This window comes from Electrophorus electricus, chromosome 9, assembly GCF_013358815.1.
Source record: "Electrophorus electricus isolate fEleEle1 chromosome 9, fEleEle1.pri, whole genome shotgun sequence".
Taxonomy (NCBI): domain Eukaryota; kingdom Metazoa; phylum Chordata; class Actinopteri; order Gymnotiformes; family Gymnotidae; genus Electrophorus; species Electrophorus electricus.
Genome location: NC_049543.1, coordinates 895,041 through 917,706, shown reverse-complemented (window position 1 = coordinate 917,706; position 22,666 = coordinate 895,041). Strand labels below are relative to the sequence as shown.

The 22,666-nt window shown below is 39.8% G+C and overlaps 1 protein-coding gene across 2 annotated transcripts in view; it reads right to left on the bottom strand.

The window, feature by feature from the left end:
• Positions 1 to 222: 222 nt before the first annotated feature.
• The window catches only part of galnt9 (polypeptide N-acetylgalactosaminyltransferase 9), a 90,421-nt gene continuing 67,977 nt past the window's right edge, over positions 223 to 22,666 (bottom strand). For both annotated transcript variants that reach the window (XM_035529542.1, XM_035529543.1), the window contains 5 exons: positions 17,314 to 17,499; positions 12,949 to 13,086; positions 11,091 to 11,186; positions 1,645 to 1,812; positions 223 to 1,372 (listed from right to left, as the gene is read on the bottom strand). In XM_035529542.1, coding sequence (XP_035385435.1) covers positions 1,226 to 1,372; positions 1,645 to 1,812; positions 11,091 to 11,186; positions 12,949 to 13,086; positions 17,314 to 17,499 — 735 coding nt within the window. In that variant the 3' untranslated portion in view covers positions 223 to 1,225. The remainder of the gene's footprint in view (positions 1,373 to 1,644; positions 1,813 to 11,090; positions 11,187 to 12,948; positions 13,087 to 17,313; positions 17,500 to 22,666) is intronic.

The following is a 22,666-nucleotide window of genomic DNA, read 5'->3' as shown; positions in this document are numbered from 1 at the left end:
AAGACTGGGGGGCCTTTCCTGATAACCTTACAGAATCCAACACCACCTCTCGCACTTGTTTTAAGATTTCTGGTGAGACCCAACTGGCTTTCCCATGCTGAGCAGGATCGTAGGAAGCTCTGCTATAGATTCTGGCAGTATTTCCTTTTCCCACTTACCAGACCAACATTCAGACAGCCCACATAAACCAAATGAATACCATAACATAGTAAAACCCCTTTTATTATTAGTGTAACGAGCCTCAATTGAGTGGCATTTTCTTGAGTATTTTACAACATTTTACTATTATAAGACTTCTTTACACTATATTCAGACTGCAGTTAACTTAAAGTCATTGTACACATGCTTCCACATGGACAGTTCCCACTCGGAAAGCATGATCACGGAGAAAGGCACATGAGTACGTGATCCGGTTGTGCATAAGTGATCAGAGACTGTAAATCAAACAATTTGAAAAATAAATAAATAAATAAAAACGCAAACAAACTGAAACATCGGTAGGCCAGCTATTTCCAAATGAAGTCGGGGTCTGTTGTGTTTTACGCTAGCACTCACTACACCTAGCACTAGAACAAAGCAGCACTAGCACTTGGTACCCATGAGATAGACGACTCTAACCGGAACAAATCAACCCATCCCGTGTAAAGAGTTGTTCATATGGCTACTGATACTGTAAAGGTTAAACCGCACTTTTTACTTGGCTTATATGTCCATTCCCCCTCAACCATTCAATCATTGCTTATTCTCAGCTTAATTAAAAATGGTATTCATTAAGATGTATAAGGTTACAACAGCAATTCTTAAATCTTAAGTCAGGACCCCGAGGAGGTTGCGGTCTGCCACAGTGATCTGTGGGGTGAGTGGGGTTACGGAGCACATTTGGGAAGGGAGAAAGCTCCTGTCTGCTGGACCTGCGCTGGGCATGGCCGTCCTGCCAGGTGGGACACCTCTTTAGTGGGACACCTCTCCAGTGTGCACGTCTCTTAACGTGCCTGAACACTGCCAATAATAATAATAATAGTAATAACACAAAGAAAGCTCCCATGACTCTACCCATGAATGGCCACGCAGTCCACAGTGAGAGCAGACGTGCACACGCCAGTCCCGCCTCCTCCTTATCCTGCTCAGCCTCGCTGCGTCGCTCACACAGCAAGGAGATGTGGGCTTCTGGTTTGTGTTTTCCGTTTTCTCCTTCCTGCCGTGTTTATTCCTGGTTTGGGTGGGATTAGTGTTTAGGGTGTTTGATCCAGTTCCGGATCATCCACTTTTGTCCAGAACAACGCTGCATGACGAGCCGCAGGCCAAAGCTGGCATCCTTGGACATCTCCACTTCCAGACACCTGCCCGTATCCCTGCTTATGATCGGCCCGTTCTGAAAAGGACAAGACTTCATGGATTTTTGCCATGTGTCATTAAATGGAAGCACAACTAACCTAGTCGGCTACGGGTGATCACTGTTATCAGTATCTTCAAATTGAATATTTTGATAGAACTATGAATACAGATGAAGAAAACGTACTGTATTACTACGGCAACATCATGTACAGTGATTTTCTGGGATGCCAGGCACTGGACAAATCTAGTGCTGCTAAAAGCCTCTAAAACCTTTTGGGACTCGATCAACATGCTCTTCACACACTTTACCTGCGTGAAATCCCACAGCCTCTGTGACGGTCGTGAGACAGAGTCACATTTCTTTAGGCTAGGATTCCGGCTCCTTCCATTGTCAACCAGGCATTTTGTGTCAGGCAGAAATGTGGTCGACCCCAGGGGTCCTAACTGAAGCAGGCCCTCTGTGGAATACCTGGCAAGCTGAAACAGAACATCAGAGAGGAAGATGTATGAAAAACATCTGCGGTACCTGACCCGAGATCAGTGCAACAGCAGCATACAAGTAAACGAAGGCTTCGCAACACAGTGATCCAGCATTAAAAAACGGGAATGATGAAATTTTCAAACGTAGGAAAACCTATGAAGCAATCGTGCTTAGCTCTTCAGAAATCAGCATTATTCTGCACTCCAACAGCATAAGGCTCCTTTTACCGCATTCATATCTAATATGACCCACGGTGGAGTCTATTCAAACACACTTCATACAGTAAGAGCCAGGCTCTGAAACTCTCAGTTATTACAGTGAAACACAAGCCTACGGATATTACACAGCAAGGACAGGAGGTTGTCACGGCGACATACGCAAGGAAAAGCCACTCATGGCTGTGAGTGCAGGGAAAAAGGAGTGCGAGAGTCTAAGGGTATCTGTTAGTGGCTCTGTACTTCCTCAGGGTCCCCACGCGTGTGTTCGGAACCAGACTACGTGCTCCGCACAGAGCTGTTTTCAGGAGGCCTGAGGACAGATGCTGCGTTTTCATGTGCTTTGTGCACACTTTGTTCTGTGCACTGCTCTTGGCAGTATGATGGTGCAGGAATTCAAACACAGCATGGAAAGATAAGGAGTCAAATCAGTGCTGAGGCTTCAGGCTGGCCACAGCAATTGAATGATTGTGAATGTGAATGATTATGAATGAATATAAATGATTGTGAATGATGGTGAATGATTATGTATGACAGTGAATGATTCTGAATGTTTATAAATGATTGTGATTGATTGTGAATGATTGCGTAACGATTCTGCACACCACCATCGAGTGATTTCAAGGAATTACTTTTTTTGTTTTGCAGCATGACCATGAAAAGTGCTGCTATTCTAAATCTAAAGCAAAAACGCACCACCCTGGCCTTCCCTTAATACAAAACAATAAATAAATAAAATGTTCCAGTAAAGCAGAAACTGCATTTTTTTTTGCTTTTCATCACTAATTCACAGTGCTGAGATATGACATGTAATATACATCAGACAGATGACCCGTGTTCTCCGTGTGTCTGATCAGACAGATGACCCGTGTTCTCCGTGTATCTGATCAGACAGCTGACCCGTGTTCTCCGTGTATCTGATCAGACAGATGACCCGTGTTCTCCGTGTGTCTGATCAGACAGATGACCCGTGTTCTCCGTGTATCTGATCAGACAGCTGACCCGTGTTCTCCGTGTATCTGATCAGACAGCTGACCCGTGTTCTCCGTGTATCTGATCAGACAGATGACCCGTGTTCTCCGTGTATCTGATCAGACAGCTGACCCGTGTTCTCCGTGTATCTGATCAGACAGATGACCCGTGTTCTCCGTGTATCTGATCAGACAGCTGACCCGTGTTCTCCGTGTATCTGATCAGACAGATGACCCGTGTTCTCCGTGTATCTGATCAGACAGCTGACCCGTGTTCTCCGTGTATCTGATCAGACAGATGACCCGTGTTCTCCGTGTATCTGATCAGACAGCTGACCCGTGTTCTCCGTGTATCTGATCAGACAGATGACCCGTGTTCTCCGTGTATCTGATCAGACAGATGACCCGTGTTCTCCGTGTATCTGATCAGACAGCTGACCCGTGTTCTCCGTGTATCTGATCAGACAGATGACCCGTGTTCTCCGTGTATCTGATCAGACAGATGACCCGTGTTCTCCGTGTATCTGATCAGACAGCTGACCCGTGTTCTCCGTCTGTCTGATCAGACAGATGACCCGTGTTCTCCGTGTATCTGATCAGACAGATGACCCGTGTTCTCCGTGTGTCTGATCAGACAGATGACCCGTGTTCTCCGTGTGTCTGATCAGACAGATGACCCGTGTTCTCCGTGTGTCTGATCAGACAGATGACCCGTGTTCTCCGTGTGTCTGATCAGACAGATGACCCATGTTCTCCGTGTGTCTGATCAGACAGATGACCTGTGTCCTTCCTGTGTCTGATCAGACATTTTAAATAGTCATTCATCTTCTACGCCAGTAAAAGCAGGAAGTGACGGTGTAGGTAGATGCTGTGCAGTGTAGATAGTGTAGAACATCCAGTTGTTCTTTACCTCTAGATCAAGACATTCATGTTTGAGTTTTTTTTTCATGTTTGATACTCTCCTTCATCTGCTGTAAACGAGTTTCTATCAGCCCGCCCTCGCATTGCAGTTCCCACAGCAACTCTACCTGTTTGTTTACTTCCTGCTTTTGTATCCTCGTGCTTCCTTGTTTTGGTTTAATTCTGCTCTGCCACTTTGTTAGTACCTATGCCTGTTACTGTACTCAATAGCCAGTTAATGTATCTTGTTAGTGCTCTTTAGTCTTTGTATTTAAGACATGTGTGTTTCACTGTGTCTTTGCAAAGTCTCACCATCATTTGTTACGTTTCTGAGCAGTTTGTTGTAGTGCCTGTTTCTCTGGGTTATTGGATTTCCTCGTGTTCTTTTGGATTACCCTGCTCCCTGTTCTGTTCTGTTTGCTTTGCTGACTGTTTTTCTGGATTTAAGACCTTTATTTGGTTCTTTATTTGGATTATGACTGCGGACTAACTGTGGACTAAGTGTGGACTAACTGTGGACTAAGTGTGTACATAGTGTGTACATAGTGTGGACTAAGTGTGGACTAAGTGTCTACATAGTGTGGACTAAGTGTGTACATAGTGTGGACTATGTGTGGACTAAGTGTGGACTAACTGTGGACTAACTGTATTAAATTGCCTTCACCATACTGCATTTCACTCTACCTCTGTTTGTGCTCGGAACATTACATTTACAATGTTGAGTTGGCCAACTAGTCACATGGCCAGTAATCTACATTTGACCTTATCAGCTATTAGTAAGCAAATAATGTGAGCCATCTAACACACAGTTAACAGCTGAGCCCAGGTCCACCCTCACCTGAGCTGCTGGTGAACGCAGGTGACATGATTCTTACATGGATGCCTGACGTGCAGGTAACCCAGGTCTAATGACTGACACCAAGAGGAGCATTGTTTTTAACTTGACTAGTAAGGGCACTGTGAGTTTCTTCATAAGTCAAAACAATGTACTCCTGTTTGCTGGGTAACACTTCCACCCTTGTCCAGTTGGTGATGGATACCACATGATTACTACCCAGCCTGCAGAAAGAGCCTAATAACAGTTATCCTTCATTAAATCTTCAGCAAATACAGGGAAGTGTCTGTGACACTGAACATAAACTGAAGAGCTGTTAAGAGGCCATAGGTGTTAATTTGCTCAGATCTGAGAAGGGCCATACCCGGTGCCATGCTCCAATGTGTCTGCTGGTGCTATTAAACCTCCTTAATGTCATAACTGTTATGCAATAAGCAAACAAACAACCAAACAAAGAAAAACAAAATTAAGAGGTAGAACCAAATGACATCCTAGCCATTTATACATGTAGCCATTTATACATGTAGCCATATATACATGTAACCATTTACACATGTAGCCATTTACTCATGTAGCCATTTATACATGTAGCCATTTATACATGTAGCCATTTACACATGTAGCCATTTACACATGTAGCCATATATACATGTAGCCATTTACACATGTAGCCATTTACACATGTAACCATATATACATGTAGCCATTTATACATGTAGCCATTTACACATGTAGCCATATATACATGTAGCCATTTATACATGTAGCCATATATACATGTAGCCATTTATACATGTAGCCATATATACATGTAGCCATTTATACATGTAACCATTTACACATGTAGCCATATATACATGTAGCCATTTATACATGTAGCCATTTATACATGTAGCCATATATACATGTAGCCATTTATACATGTAGCCATATATACATGTAGCCATTTACACATGTAACCATTTACACATGTAGCCATATGTACATGTAGCCATATATACATGTAGCCATTTATACATGTAGCCATATATACATGTAGCCATTTATACATGTAGCCATATATACATGTAGCCATTTACACATGTAACCATTTACACATGTAGCCATTTATACATGTAGCCATTTATACATGTAGCCATATATACATGTAACCATTTACACATGTAGCCATTTACTCATGTAGCCATTTATACATGTAACCATTTACACATGTAACCATTTACTCATGTAGCCATTTATACATGTAGCCATTTATACATGTAGCCATTTACACATGTAGCCATATATACATGTAGCCATTTATACATGTAGCCATTTACACATGTAGCCATATATACATGTAGCCATTTATACATGTAGCCATATATACATGTAGCCATTTATACATGTAGCCATATATATATGTAGCCATTTATACATGTAGCCATATATACATGTAGCCATATATACATGTTGCCATATACACATGTAGCCATTTATACATGTAGCCATTTACACATGTAGCCATATATACAGGTAGCCATTTACACATGTAACCATTTACACATGTAGCCATATGTACATGTAGCCATTTATACATGTAGCCATATATACATGTAGCCATTTATACATGTAGCCATATATACATGTAGCCATTTATACATGTAGCCATATATACATGTAGCCATTTATACATGTAGCCATATATACATGTAGCCATATATACATGTTGCCATATATACATGTAGCCATTTATACATGTAGCCATTTACACATGTAGCCATATACACAGGTAGCCATTTACACATGTAACCATTTACACATGTAGCCATATGTACATGTAGCCATTTATACATGTAACCATTTATACATGTAGCCATATATACATGTAGGCATTTATACATGTAGCCATATATACATGTAGCCATATATACATGTAGCCATTTACACATGTAGCCATTTATACATGTAGCCATTTAAAAATGTAGCCATATATACATGTAGCCATATATACATGTAGCCATTTACACATGTAGCCATTTATACATGTAGCCATATATATATGTAGCCATATATACATGTAGCCATTTACACATGTAGCCATATATACATGTAGCCATATATACATGTAGCCATTTACACATGTAGCCATTTACACATGTAACCATTTACACATGTAACCATTTACACATGTAGCCATATATACATTTAGCCATTTACACATGTAGCCATATATACATGTAGCCATTTACACATGTAGCCATATATACATGTAGCCATATATACATGTAGCCATATATACATGTAGCCATATATACAGGTAGCCATTTACACATGTAACCATTTACACATGTAGCCATATGTACATGTAGCCATTTATACATGTAGCCATAAATACATGTAGGCATTTATACATGTAGCCATATATACATGTAGCCATATATACATGTAGCCATTTACACATGTAGCCATATATACATGTAGCCATATATACATGTAGCCATTTACACATGTAGCCATTTGTACATGTAGCCATTTGTACATGTAGCCATTTACACATGTAGCCATTTATACATGTAGCCATATATACATGTAGCCATTTATACATGTAGCCATTTGTACATGTAGCCATTTACACATGTAGCCATTTATACATGTAGCCATTTATACATGTAGCCATATATACATGTAGCCATTTATACATGTAGCCATTTGTACATGTAGCCATTTGTACATGTAGCCATTTGTACATGTAGCCATTTACACATGTAGCCATATATACATGTAGCCATTTACACATGTAGCCATATATACATGTAGCCATATACACATGTAGCCGTTTACACATGTAGCCATATATACATGTAGCCATTTATACATGTAGCCATATATACATGTAGCCATTTACACATGTAGCCATTTACACATGTAGCCATATATACATGTAGCCATATATACATGTAGCGATTTATACATGTAGCCATTTATATATGTAGCCATTTACACATGTAACCATTTACACATGTAGCCATTTACATATGTAGCCATATATACATGTAGCCATATATACATGTAGCGATTTATACATGTAGCCATATATACATGTAGCCATATATACATGTAACCATTTACACATGTAGCCATTTACACATGTAGCTATATATACATGTAGCCATTTATACATGTAGACATATATACATGTAGCCATATATACATGTAGCCATATATACATGTAGCCATTTACACATATAGCCATATATACAGGTAGCCATTTACACATGTAACCATTTACACATGTAGCCATATGTACATGTAGCCATTTATACATGTAGGCATTTATACATGTAGCCATATATACATGTAGCCATATATACATGTAGCCATTTACACATGTAGCCATTTATACATGTAGCCATTTAAAAATGTAGCCATATATACATGTAGCCATTTATACATGTAGGCATTTACACATGTAGCCATTTATACATGTAGCCATTTATACATGTAGCCATTTACACATGTAGCCATTTACACATGTAGCCATTTACTCATGTAGCCATATATACATGTAGCCATATATACATGTAGCCATTTACACATGTAGCCATTTATACATGTAGCCATATATATATGTAGCCATATATACATGTAGCCATTTACACATGTAGCCATATATACATGTAGCCATATATACATGTAGCCATATATACATGTAGCCATTTACTGATGTAGCCATATATACATGTATCCATATATACATGTAGCCATTTATACATGTAGCCATATATACATGTAGCCATTTACACATGTAGGCATTTATACATGTAGCCATATATATATATGTAGCCATATATACATGTAGCCATTTACACATGTAGCCATATATACATGTAGCCATATATATATGTAGCCATATATACATGTAGCCATTTACACATGTAGCCATATATACATGTAGCCATATATACATGTAGCCATTTACACATGTAGCCATATATACAGGTAGCCATTTACACATGTAACCATTTACACATGTAGCCATATGTACATGTAGCCATTTATACATGTAGCCATTTATACATGTAGCCATATATACATGTAGGCATTTATACATGTAGCCATATATATATGTAGCCATTTACACATGTAGGCATTTACTGATGTAGCCATATATACATGTATCCATATATACATGTAGCCATTTATACATGTAGCCATATATACATGTAGCCATTTACACATGTAGGCATTTATACATGTAGCCATATATATATGTAGCCATATATACATGTAGCCATTTACACATGTAGCCATATATACATGTAGCCATATATACATGTAGCCATTTACACATGTAGCCATTTACACATGTAGCCATATATACATGTAGCCATATATACATGTAGCCATTTACACATGTAGCCATATATACATGTAGCCATATATACATGTTCCCATATATACATGTAGCCATATATACATGTAGCCATTTATACATGTAGCCATATATACATGTAGCCATATATACATGTTCCCATATATACATGTAGCCATTTATACATGTAGCCATTTACACATGTAGCCATATATGCAGGTAGCCATTTACACATGTAACCATTTACACATGTAGCCATTTACACATGTAGCCATATATACATGTAGCCATTTACACATGTAGCCATATATACATGTAGCCATTTACACATGTAGCCATATATACATGTAGCCATATATACATGTAGCCATTTATACATGTAGCCATATATATATGTAGCCATATATACATGTAGCCATTTACACATGTAGCCATATATACATGTAGCCATATATACATGTAGCCATTTACACATGTAGCCATATATACAGGTAGCCATTTACACATGTAACCATTTACACATGTAGCCATATGTACATGTAGCCATTTATACATGTAGCCATATATACATGTAGGCATTTATACATGTAGCCATATATACATGTAGCCATTTACACATGTAGTCATATATACATGTAGCCATATATACATGTAGCCATTTACACATGTAGCCATTTACACATATAGCCATATATACATGTAGCCATTTACACATGTAGCCATATATACATGTAGCCATATATACATGTTCCCATATATACATGTAGCCATATATACATGTTCCCATATATACATGTAGCCATTTATACATGTAGCCATATATACATGTAGCCATTTATACATGTAGCCATTTACACATGTAGCCATATATGCAGGTAGCCATTTACATATGTAACCATTTACACATGTAGCCATATGTACATGTAGCCATATATACATGTAGCCATATATACATGTAGCCATTTGTACATCTAGCCATTTGTACATGTAGCCATTTATACATGTAGCCATTTACACATGTAGCCATTTATACATGTAGCCATATATACATGTAGCCATATACACATGTAGCCATATATACATGTAGCCATATACACATGTAGCCATTTACACATGTAGCCATATATACATGTAGCCATATATACATGTAGGCATTTACACATGTAGCCATTTACACATGTAGCCATATATACAGGTAGCCATTTATACAGGTAGCCATTTACACATGTAGCCATTTACACATGTAGCCATTTATACATGTAGCCATATATACATGTAGCCATTTATACATGTAGCCATTTATACATGCTTTCCTCTTTGCTTTGGTACAATGAAATGAAAACACACTGGAAGATAACATTCATCACGTTACACAGATTACTGTAGTAATTGGCTGATACAAAGGGGATGCACATCAGATGGGTTGTGCTCCCTGGGGCTAGATTACGGTCTTAGTGTGGAGTTGCATTACTCCACAAACAAGAAAGCAGAGAGAGAGAGAGAGAGAGAGAGAGAGAGAGAGAGAGAGAGAGAGAGAGAGAGAGAGAGAGAGAGAGAGAGAGAGGAACAGAGAAGGAGAGGCAGAGGGGTGGGGAGAGAGGGAGAGAAAGATTCCATTTCAATGTGTTCAATGGTCTGTGTCTCTGATACACCAGAGGCAGCATATGAGGAGCTGTAAAAATAACAGAACATTTAAAAAACTTAAACTTTGAGATCAATGCAAAAAGATCAAAGAAGAGCAAGTTCACTGAGTGCTCCATTTCACGCTCCCTGAGCTGTGCCATTTCACACACACATGTACACACCCACAATAAGATCAGGATGACCTCATCTGTATGCTTTCACTTGCAAGCCCTCAGCATTGTGAGTGGATTTGTATTTCTGAGCAAGAGTTTTATTCACTGAGACTCCATGGCAGTCAGACATCAAAGGGAAGGATGAAGTGGACAGTAGCAGTGTATAGCAGCTAGAGGATGAGGAGTGTGGACTGTGCGCTTACCTGAGATGCCATGCCGTGACATGGGTAAAGTATGGCTCTGTTATCATCCTCGGAGCCCTGATCCAGGCAGTATCCGCTGGCTTTGCTGTTCCTCACCTGTAAACACACACACACACACACACACACGCGCACACACACACACACACACAAGACAATGGCTAAGACTGTATAGTATCCTTTCTCTCTGTGTGGAAACACAGTCATATAAAAAAGTACTAAAGCCCTCTATCTATACGAATGATGAACTATCCGTCAACTGTGAGAGCGTCAACACAGGAACTCAGCTATCCAGACTACAGAATGACTGTAGTATATTTACGCTGCCTTGTACCTACACTCTCTGAGCATTTGATTAGGCCCACTTATCTCACAGATGTGTCTTATATGTGGACAGTTACAGACTGTAGCTCATCTGTGATCTTTACTAACACACACTCACCAGACTGTATTAGAAGCATTTATTTATTAGAAACACCTTGTAGGTGTACAGTTAGATGCCTATAAACCCATCACAAATTGTGTTTGTTAAATGTCCTTAAATTCTTCACCAGGAACTCCATCTACACGGCCGTGTCTGATGTGATATGAAAACGTAGTGAGAAGACAGCCGTGTTGCTGGATTTTTAACACGGGTCAGATTCACTGTTGGCTTGGATGAGGCTTACTATCTAGAACTATCCAGAACTATCTAGAACTATGGGCAGTGGTAGCTCGGTGGTTAAGGTACCCTGAGCAAGACCCTTAACTCTCAATTATTTAAGTAATACTCAGTGATAATTGTAAGTTGCTTTGGATGAAACTATCAGCTAAATGCCATAAATGTAGAACTATCCAGCCACCAGTGGGTGAAATGCTAAAGTATGACAAATGGGCTTTAACCTCAACTGTGCTAAAACTGCTTTTATATTTATAAATTCATATATAACTGGTTTTCTAAGGTTTCTGTTTATTTTTTACAAACTGTACTTATGCCTAATGAAGGAGACAGTAAGTGTATATGGTAAACAGACTGTGTTTCCTACATTTAATTAAAAAATGCTGTGAGATGTCTGTAGAAAATACAGGCTGGGTATACATACACACACACACACACACACACACACACACACACACACACACACGTACACACACGTACACACACGTACACACACACACACGTACACACACACTTTTTATAGCTAATAACTGTCTCATTATATCTCGTTACGAGAAAATTGGAAATAATTTTGAAGCTTGCTAGGCTGTTGCTATGGAGATCAGTTGACTTTCAGTGTCTGTCACTGGAAACACTACACTACAATGTACTAATTACTGTTGTAAATATAGAAACACAAAACACACTTTCATACAAAACTCACCCAGACAATTTGCTAAATAAATTCTGTCTCTAAAGTTTTTTCTATTTCTGTATATGTAACCAGCATAGGACCAGCACAGGAAAAATGAGTAGCATTATAAGAGTCATAAAAGCTTTAGAAAATATACATAACTTGCTTATAAGTTATATATGGATATTCGAATGTGCATTCAGAAATGTCTGTATTACATCTGCAAACAATTTATATGTGTATTGTGAATGTTTCCTAAAAGAAATCTTCATCCCAATGTGCTCTATATCAGATATACACATTATATACAAATATGTTTGATATACTTTCAACTTCTAGTGTGAAGTTTTGATGCTGCACTTTCATTAGTACTATGGGTAATGTAGGAAACTCCTAACCAAAGTAAACAAAGTTACACAAAGGAAACTACAAAATACAAAAAACTATGAAATATACTAAAACAATACTATAACTAAAAACTATATAATATTTAATAATCTAATAATGCTTAAGTTGTCTAATGTGCTCACCTCTCCATAGGTGATGGTGTCATTGTAAATCCGCATCTCTGGATACACGTGCTCTAGGTACCAGCGGAAGTTTTTACACTTCAGCCTGTTTCTAAGGGCAACCCGCTCCGACACGTCCCCGAAATCCACGCCGGGATTCTGCTCCAACATTAACACATTAACAAATAAGACACAACATCAGTGGCCTTCAACTCTTTATCACAGATCAGCTAAAACACGCACGCACGCTCGCACGCACACATGCACGCTCAAGCACACACGCACACACACACACACACTCGCATGCACGCACGCACACACACACACACACACACACACACACACACACACGCACAGAAGGGGCAGTTAGAAACGTCCTCTAAGTACTTTCGCCTGTGAAACAGTGAACCAGTTTTTGGGATTTAATGGGTTTAAAGATTCTCCCATTCACTGCCACCTCATTAGCATGTGAACATGTAAAAAACAGCATAGGAGGAAAGGAGACACACAGATAGACAGATAAACAGAGACAGACAAATAAACAAACAAACAGTTTAAGCATTTACAGCGGCTCTTACTCACAACCGCTTACATTTTAATTAGCATGACAACAGTCATACTAAAGCCATGACTGTAGTGGGAATGAACCCCATGAGGTTAGTGGGAATAAACCCTGTGACATTAGTGGGAATGATCCCCATGAGTCTAATGGGAATGAACCCCATGAGGTTAGTGGGAATAAACTCTGTGACATTAGTGGGAATGATCCCCATGAGTCTAATGGGAATGAACCCCATGACTTTAGCGATACTAGCACCTGCTCTGCCTGCTCTAGCAGGTGAAGTATACAAGATTTGAAGATTCTGGTTTAAGTACCACCATCTATTAATAGACTCCCATTCTTCACATTTCAAGGCCTGTAAAAACTCCATCCTTTGCTCACAGCTACTTAGACGCATTTGCAGTGAAAATGTAGACTTCCTCCAAAAAAATATGGAAATGTGTGAATATCTTCAAAATTGTGGGTTTCTTGAGGAAGTCAATGATGACAGCTTTGCTGGAGTTTTACCCGTTCAGAGAGTAGATGCACTGACCTATAAACAATTTACTGTTAAAGCAATCAAATTCCCTTGGTGCTAACATATAATCCTATAAATAAAAGTGGCTAATATTTACATTTATCTGACACTTTTATCCAAAGCAACTTACAATTATGTCTAAACACAACTTAGTAATTGAGGGTTAAGGGTTTTTCTCAGGGGCCCTACAGTGGCACCTTGGCAGTGGAGGGACTTGACCTGGCAACCTTCTGACTACTGGTCCAGTACCTTAACCACTGAGCTTCCACTGCTACTTCAGGACTTCAGAATCATCCAGGGGGAGACCACACCCCCTTTTTAAGGCTCCTCCACTAATCTTCTACAGACGAGACAACAAAAACCAAGACGTGCTCATCAAGAGTGAGATAAATGACCATTCAGATAATAACTGTGGTACTGTAGCCTGCAACCACTCTAGATGTGCTACATGTAAATATGTTAACACAGCCACTACAATTCCTGGCATTAAAGGGTCAGTTGTCATCCCTCATTGCTCCGCACGCATCACTGTGGGAGTGTGTCTAGTGTATTACTCGTAACAGATGTAATCAGCATTACATTGGCGAAACCAAGAGAAGTCTCGCTGAATCGCTTGATAAAAACCTTCAAACCATCCAAATTAAGGATTTGTCATTTCCAGTAGCAAGGCATTTTAATACTAATAGACACTGCAATAATGACATATCTGTTTGCATTGCCAGTTGTTGCTATGGCAGCAACAGTCCCAGAACTTTACAACCCCATGGAATTAATGTTATGATTTGAACATCTACTTGTTCTAATATAAAACTGGTTCCTCTTGCTAGAACTTCAGAAGCACTTTGCTTGTACAACTGATGAAGGACCTGTCCAAAATGTCCTGTTTTTTATGTACTTCACTGCAATTTTGAGCACACACATACGTGCGCGCACACGTGTGTGTGTGAGTGTGTGTGTGTGTGTGTGTGTGTGTGTGTGCCTTTCCTGATATGTCAGTCATCTGAGACCCTCATTGTTCTTTCATTAGCCACACTGCTGTGCCTCTAACAGACCTGTCAGCTATTTAATTACAGGCATTAGCATCACCGCTCACTCTACCATTAGCATCACCGCTCACTCTAGCATTAGCATCACCGCTCACTCTAGCATTAGCATCACCGCTCACTCTAGCATTAGCATAGAGACAGCTTGTGGGTAATGACGTTATCACAGTGCTCTACTGAGCCATCTTCTTCAGACACCAATGCCTTCACTATTTTGTTTTCCATTTAAAACTATTTCTGAGAGTCTCTTGCAGTTTCCCTCACAGATTCTCTCCACGGAGCCACAATTCAAAGCCCAAAGTTGCATGCTTGGAGCAGTGTGAGACTTACAATCAAACTCTTGGATTTAAAACTCTTGCAGAACCACATGGGGCACACTTTCCCAGCATCTTCCAACAAACACCAACTTTGCCTGATGTAGGGGAAGTCTGGGGAAGGTTCTCTTGTCAGTTGTTTTTCCAGAGAAGCAACATGTTCAAGCTATGGGGATTGGGGAGACTTAACAAGAGGACACTGAAGAACTCACACTGAAGAACAGACACTGAAGAACTGACACTGAAGCACCAAACTCAGATGTTTCACTGCTCTGATCGGTCTGTGAGTGATTGTGAGGATGGCTCTAGAATGTTCTCCAGCTAGTTCATCTACCTTTTTTAGATGTTCAGTGGCTTTCTAATCTCTCCTTCCTAATTTGATATTTGGCTTGTGTGGAAGGGCAGCAGTAGCTTCATAAATGAAGTCTGCTGGGAACATATGGACGTGTGTCTCGTGTGGTACAATAATGACACAGTGGCACTTATGACCACAGTTCAGCAGTGGAGACACGGGTTATAGATAGTGGACACAGCAGGATGGGTTATAGACAGTGGACACAGCAGGACGGGTTACAGACAGTGGACACAGCAGGATGGGTTATAGACAGTGGACACAGCAGGACGGGTTATAGACAGTGGACACAGCAGGACAGGTTATAGACAGTGGACACAGCAGGACGGGTTATAGACAGTGGACACAGCAGGACGGGTTATAGACAGTGGACACAGCAGGACGGGTTACAGACAGTGGACACAGCAGGATGGGTTATAGACAGTGGACACAGCAGGGCGGGTTACAGACAGTGGACACAGCAGGACGGGTTATAGACAGTGGACACAGCAGGATGGGTTACAGACAGTGGACACAGCAGGATGGGTTATAGGCAGTGGACACAGAAGGATGGGTTATAGACAGTGGACACAGCAGGACGGGTTATAGACAGTGGACACAGAAGGATGGGTTATAGACAGTGGACACAGCAGGACGGGTTATAGACAGTGGACACAGCAGGACGGGTTACAGACAGTGGACACAGCAGGACGGGTTATAGACAGTGGACACAGAAGGATGGGTTATAGACAGTGGACACAGCAGGACGGGTTATAGACAGTGGACACAGCAGGACGGGTTACAGACAGTGGACACAGCAGGACGGGTTACAGACAGTGGACACAGCAGGATGGGTTATAGGCAGTGGACACAGAAGGATGGGTTATAGACAGTGGACACAGCAGGACGGGTTACAGACAGTGGACACAGCAGGACGGGTTACAGACAGTGGACACAGCAGGACGGGTTATAGACATCCTGATGTGCTTTGTGTGTCTTTGTGGTTAATCTGGAGCAGCAGATGAGAAAGGTAGTGACTCTGAAACAGTCAGTATGGGCTGAATCGCGTTAGATTTTAACACTTAGAAAAGTATTAGGCTGGCAGTGATGTCAGTACAACTAGCGTCTGATGACACACAGACAATGTAGTGTTTCAAGACATGAAATCTATGAATGCGTCAAATTAATTGCTCCATTCGTCACATTAGAAAACATTTCACATCTGCAGTCTTTCACTGATGGCACGTTTACTGCCGCAAAAAAAGATATTTGTAACACACATAGAAGGTTTTTCCTCTCTGTTACATGTAAATTAATATTTCTTTGGAACAATCTGGCTGGACTTCCTCTCCAATTGCACTACAGAAAGACAAATCTCAGCAGCCCAGCACTGCTAAATAAATCACCTAGGCGTTAAAGACATGCTGCTAGACCTGAAGACATACTGCACTGTGAGACTTGAAAACACATCCATGTCTAATCTCAGTCAAGCTAGCAGCTTTGTACAGAATCCATGGAGCTGTTGAAATCAAGAGATGGCAGCAGCTAAGCAAATTGTTAGAATTAGCAGTCTGTTTCAGAGGGAAAATATTAGAATTAGCAGTCTGTTTCAGACTCACGTTCATGGGGATGTTCCAGGCCATGTATACGTGGGATTTGAACTCGTCCATCCAGACTTCGGCTGCGCGAAGAGCGTTGCGTTTGGCGTAGTAATCGATGTCATTGTTGTAGGGCTTCTTTGTGCGCTCGATATGTGCTACACGCGCACAGGGCAGGACCTCCATACTGCCCCCACACTGCCACACCTGTGGAGGGCACCAGAGAGGTGGTGGTGATGGTGGTGGGAGAGACAAAGAGTAAGAGAGGGAGAGAGGGAGAGAGAGAGAGAGAGAGAGAGAGAGAGAGAGAGGGGGTGAGGGAGAGAGAGAGGGTATGGGCGTGAGTGAGAGAGATAGAGAGAGAGAGAGGGGTATGGTAGAGGTTAAAGAGGGAGAGAGAGACAGCAAGAGAGAGAGAGAGAGAGAGAGAGAGGGAGGGAGGGAGAGAGAGAGAGAGAGAGGGGTGGGTATGGTAGAGGTTAAAGAGGGAGAGAGAGACAGCGAGAGAGAGAGAGAGAGGGAGAGAGGGAGGGAGGGAGGGAGAGAGGGGGAGAGAGAGAGAGAGAGAGAGGGAGAGCGTGAGAGAGAGACTGAGAAACACAGACAGATTGCGTCCAAGTTGCCTGATGGTACAGAAAAGCATTTTAATGCATAAATACATGTTAGCCATTTGAGGCCCAGAGCTAGTCTTTGTAGAATATTCCTGTAGTATTACATGTTTATTTTAATCACTGTAGCATCAAACATTGATTTTCCTGTGGTGGTGTTAATTTTGCTGGTCTTTTGCTTGTTTTGAAAATGTCAGGCAGGGGTAGCTGCTGGACTGATGGTAATGGGACCTTGCTATACACCCCCACACACACACACAGAATGTCCTTTTTCAAACTGCCATACGAGTGCTTTGAAGCGCATACAGAGGCAGAAAGTGCAGAAGGACGATCTGGTGTCCGGTTCCCCTGTATTTATACATTGGAACACAGCACAGATACACGTTGGCACAGAGCAGACACTCCAACAGTAAAAAAATAAATAAATATAGCACTCTTTAGCCATTGACACACTGTTTTTTTGTAATGCAGTTTTTATGTAATGCAATTTTTACATTACATAAAATGTGGGCACTGGGAATTACAGGTCTGAATATTGAGCCACACACACTGTGTGTGTGCGTGTGTATGTTTTTATGTGTGTGTGTGTGTGTGTGTGTGTGTGTGTGTGTGTGTGTGTGTGTTTATGAATGTGCATGTGTATATGTATGTATGTGTGCATGTGTGTGTTTGCCTGATGCAGCAAAGTGTTAGATACCATTAGTGTATGTTGTAGACTGTACTGTGTGTTATAGACTGTGTTGTATGCTGTACTGTGTATTGTATACTGTGTTGTATGTTGTACACTGTGTTGTGTGTTGTAGACTGGGCTGTATGTTGTATACTCTACTGTATGTTGTAGACTGTGTTCTATGTTGTAGCCTGTACTGTATGTTGTAGACTGTGTTGTATGTTGTATACTGTAGTGTATGTTGTAGACTGTGTTGTATGTTGTAGCCTGTACTGTATGTTGGAGACTGTGTTGTATGTTGTATACTGTACTGTATGTTGGAGACTGTGTTGTATGTTGTATACTGTACTGTATGTTGTAGACTGTGGTGTATGTTGTGTACTGTATGTATGTTGTAGACTGTACTGTATGTTGTAGACTGTGGTGTATGTTGTATACTGTACTGTATGTTGTAGACTGTGTTCTATGTTGTAGCCTGTACTGTATGTTGGAGACTGTGTTGTATGTTGTGTACTGTATTTATGTTGTAGACTGTGTTGTATGTTGTAGCTTGTACTGTATGTTGTAGACTGTGTTGTATGTTGTGTACTGTATTTATGTTGTAGACTGTGTTGTATGTTGTGTACTGTATGTATGTTGTAGACTGTGTTGTATGTTGTAGCCTGTACTGTATGTTGTAGACTGTGTTGTATGTTGTAGCCTGTACTGTATGTTGGAGACTGTGTTGTATGTTGATGTGAGGGGAGAAGGAGATGACAGTGGGGTTTGGATAAAACATAAATTAGGGCATTTTCAGTTTTCATTTCACCATTGGTTTATCAGTGTCTGTGATCGCTTTACTGAACTGCTGTGAATCCAAAAGAAAACAATACAAAACCAGCATTACACCTGTGCTTGTTAAAACTCCCAATTTATAAAGCAGTATTTTATAGAGTGGTTATTTTATAGAGCAGTATTTTATATAGTGGTTATTTTGTAGAGTGGTTATTTTATAGAGCAGTATTTCATAAAGCAGTATTTTATAGAGTGGTTATCTTATAGAGCAACATTTTATAGAGTTGTTATTTTGTAGAGTGGTTATTTTATAGAGCGGTTATTTTATAGAGCAGTATTTTATAGAGTGGTTATTTTGTAGAGTGGTTATTTTATAGAGCAGTTATTTTATAGAGCAGTATTTTATAAAGCACTATTTTATAGAGTGGTTATTTTGTAGAGTGGTTATTTTATAGAGCAACATTTTATAGAGTGGTTATTTTATAGAGCAGTATTTTATAAAGCACTTTTATAGAGCAGTATTTTATAGAGTGGTTATTTTGTAGAGTGGTTATTTTACAAAGCGGTATTTTATAGAGTGGTTATTTTTATAGAGCAGTATTTTATAGAGCAGTATATTGTAGAGTGGTTATTTTTATAGAGCAGTATTTTATAGAGCAGTATTTTGTAGAGTGGTTATTTTATAGAGCAGTATTTTATAGAGCAATATTTTGTAGAGTGGTTATTTTATAGAGTGGTTATTTTTATAGAGCAGTATTTTATAGAGTGGTTATTTAATAGAGCAGTATTTTCTAGAGCAGTATTTTATAGAGTGGTTATTCTGTAGAGTGGTTATTTTATATAGTGATTATTTTTATAGAGCCGTATTTTATAGAGTGGTTATTTTATAGAGCAGTATTTTATAGAGCAGTATTTTATAGAGTGGTTATTTTATAGAGCAGTATTTTATAGAGCAGTATTTTGTCCTCCACCTGCTCAGGACTAATGGATGAGCACCTCACTGAGGGATGTTCACTGGCTTTTACAGTACAGGAAATAGACACACCGAGAGTGACTGGTGTGTAGTAGACACACCCAGAGAGTGACTGGTGTGTAGTACTTACACCCAGAGAGTGGCTGGTGTGTTGTAGATAGAGCCATTCCACTGTCTGCACATAATGAGTAGGACTCACACTCTCGTCCTCTTTCAGAGGAAACGAATTTAAGTTTGCCTGTATTATCACCTAAACATACCTACAACAGGCAAAAGAACTGCTGACTAAAATAATAATGACACATTATATAACTTATCATTTAAAATAGTAATAACAAATAACACACATTATATAACTTAGCATTTCAACTACTTACAAAGTTTGAATAGTAACACTGGTCAAAAATGACTTTGCATCATACAAAAAATACCTGTTTCTGTCTAAAAAATGTTTATTTCTGCATGCTGAATCCTAATGTGTTTCCTTAATTTCTCTTATCACCCAGTAGTTTTGTGATAGAAAAAAAAAAAGATTTTAATTCAGCATAAAATTACTATAAAAAGGTCCACCTATTATAGTTTGGGAAGCAAAAAAAGTTAAAATTGTGTTGCCTGGCGTAATCAAGCAAAAAAGATTTGTGTTAAAACAGTGTTACAATATCATAGAATATAGTGTAATATAAACAATACAAAGTGCCAGATATCTCCTTGAAAACAACAAAAAGAAAATTAAACAATTCCTAAAGAAAATTAAACAATCTTGGTGATGTAGTTGCAATCATAGAACATAATATGCTAATGTTGTCACCCATAGTATCGATTATATCAATCATAGTACATAACATGCTAACGAGGTCACCTATAGTAACGATTATATCAATCATAGTACATAATGTGCTAATGAGGTCACCCATATTAACAATTATATCAATCATAGTACATAACATGCTAATAAGGTCATCCATAGTAACAATTATATCAATCATAGTACATAATATGGTAATGCGGTCACCCAAGTCTACTGACTATGTATACTGTATATTAGAATATTCAGTAATCTACTAAAGAATACATTTCCAGTTTTCCAGACCCAACTACCCCACATATTCTCACGAGCAGAAGGCTGCCCTGCAGGTGACTAATGATCAGCTCCAGACTTTGACAAGGTCTTTAAAAGGAAATAAAGTTAATGTGTCATGGTTACATGCTTACAGTCCTTTGAGTTTGTTTATGACTAAATAATGACAAAGGACTTTATATGGGTAACACTCCACCAGCTCCTAGCCTATACACCAGCTAAATCAGCCCCTCTCAGTTAAGGGGTTTTCGTACAATTTGTGTGGAATTTAATTTGAAGAGTGTGTTGATTATGTATCTTCTCAGACAATCAGATTACTCATCCCATGCCTTTTAAACAGCTTCTCGGCCAATCAGATTACCCATCTCATGCCCTTTAGAGTTAGAATCGGAGCAGTCAAGGAAGCAGCAGGAACATTTTCAACAAAGGAGACAGAAACACTTTTGTGTCAGGCGGAAGGAGAAAATATTGCCAATGATACTTCCTGTTTCCTCTCATAAACCTAGTACATTATGAGGAGATGCAATGTTCACCCAAAATTAGCAGTCAAAACAGTGTGTGCTGCATAATAAATGGATAAGAGAATCAGAATCAGGCTTTATTTGAAATAGCACATCTGTGTCATATGCTGTTTTGTAATCATCTGTAAACGCTCTGAAACCTCAGGTATATCTTTCTCACGCAATCGTTACACGCCTCAGCTAATATACTACCTAGTTATTAACATTCATTACATACAGGCCTGAAATTAATTAGGTTGTTGAGTCATTTTATGAAGTATAAAGGCCCTGTAACTCAATAATCATATCCAGCTACTGCAGTAAAGTGTCTTAGTTATGATTATCTGAAGTGTTATTACCCACTGTAAGTGATGCACATTTGCAGAACACAGTCTGTTTGGGGCTAATGGCTTGTGCCTTCATGAGAATGGACACTGTACTGGTCCCTGCACACCCACCCACCCACACACACCCACCCTAACATAGCCCTGTACATAAACACACAGTAACCCACACACACACACACCCTAACATAGCCTTGTACATAAACACACACACACACACACACACACACAAACAGGCCACACCCTAACATAGCCTTGTACATAAACACACAAACACACACACACACACACACACACGCACACACACACACACACACACACATACACACACACACACACACACACACACACACACACACAGACAGACCCTAACATAGCCTTGTACATAAACACACAGTAACCCACACACACACAGACCCTAACATAG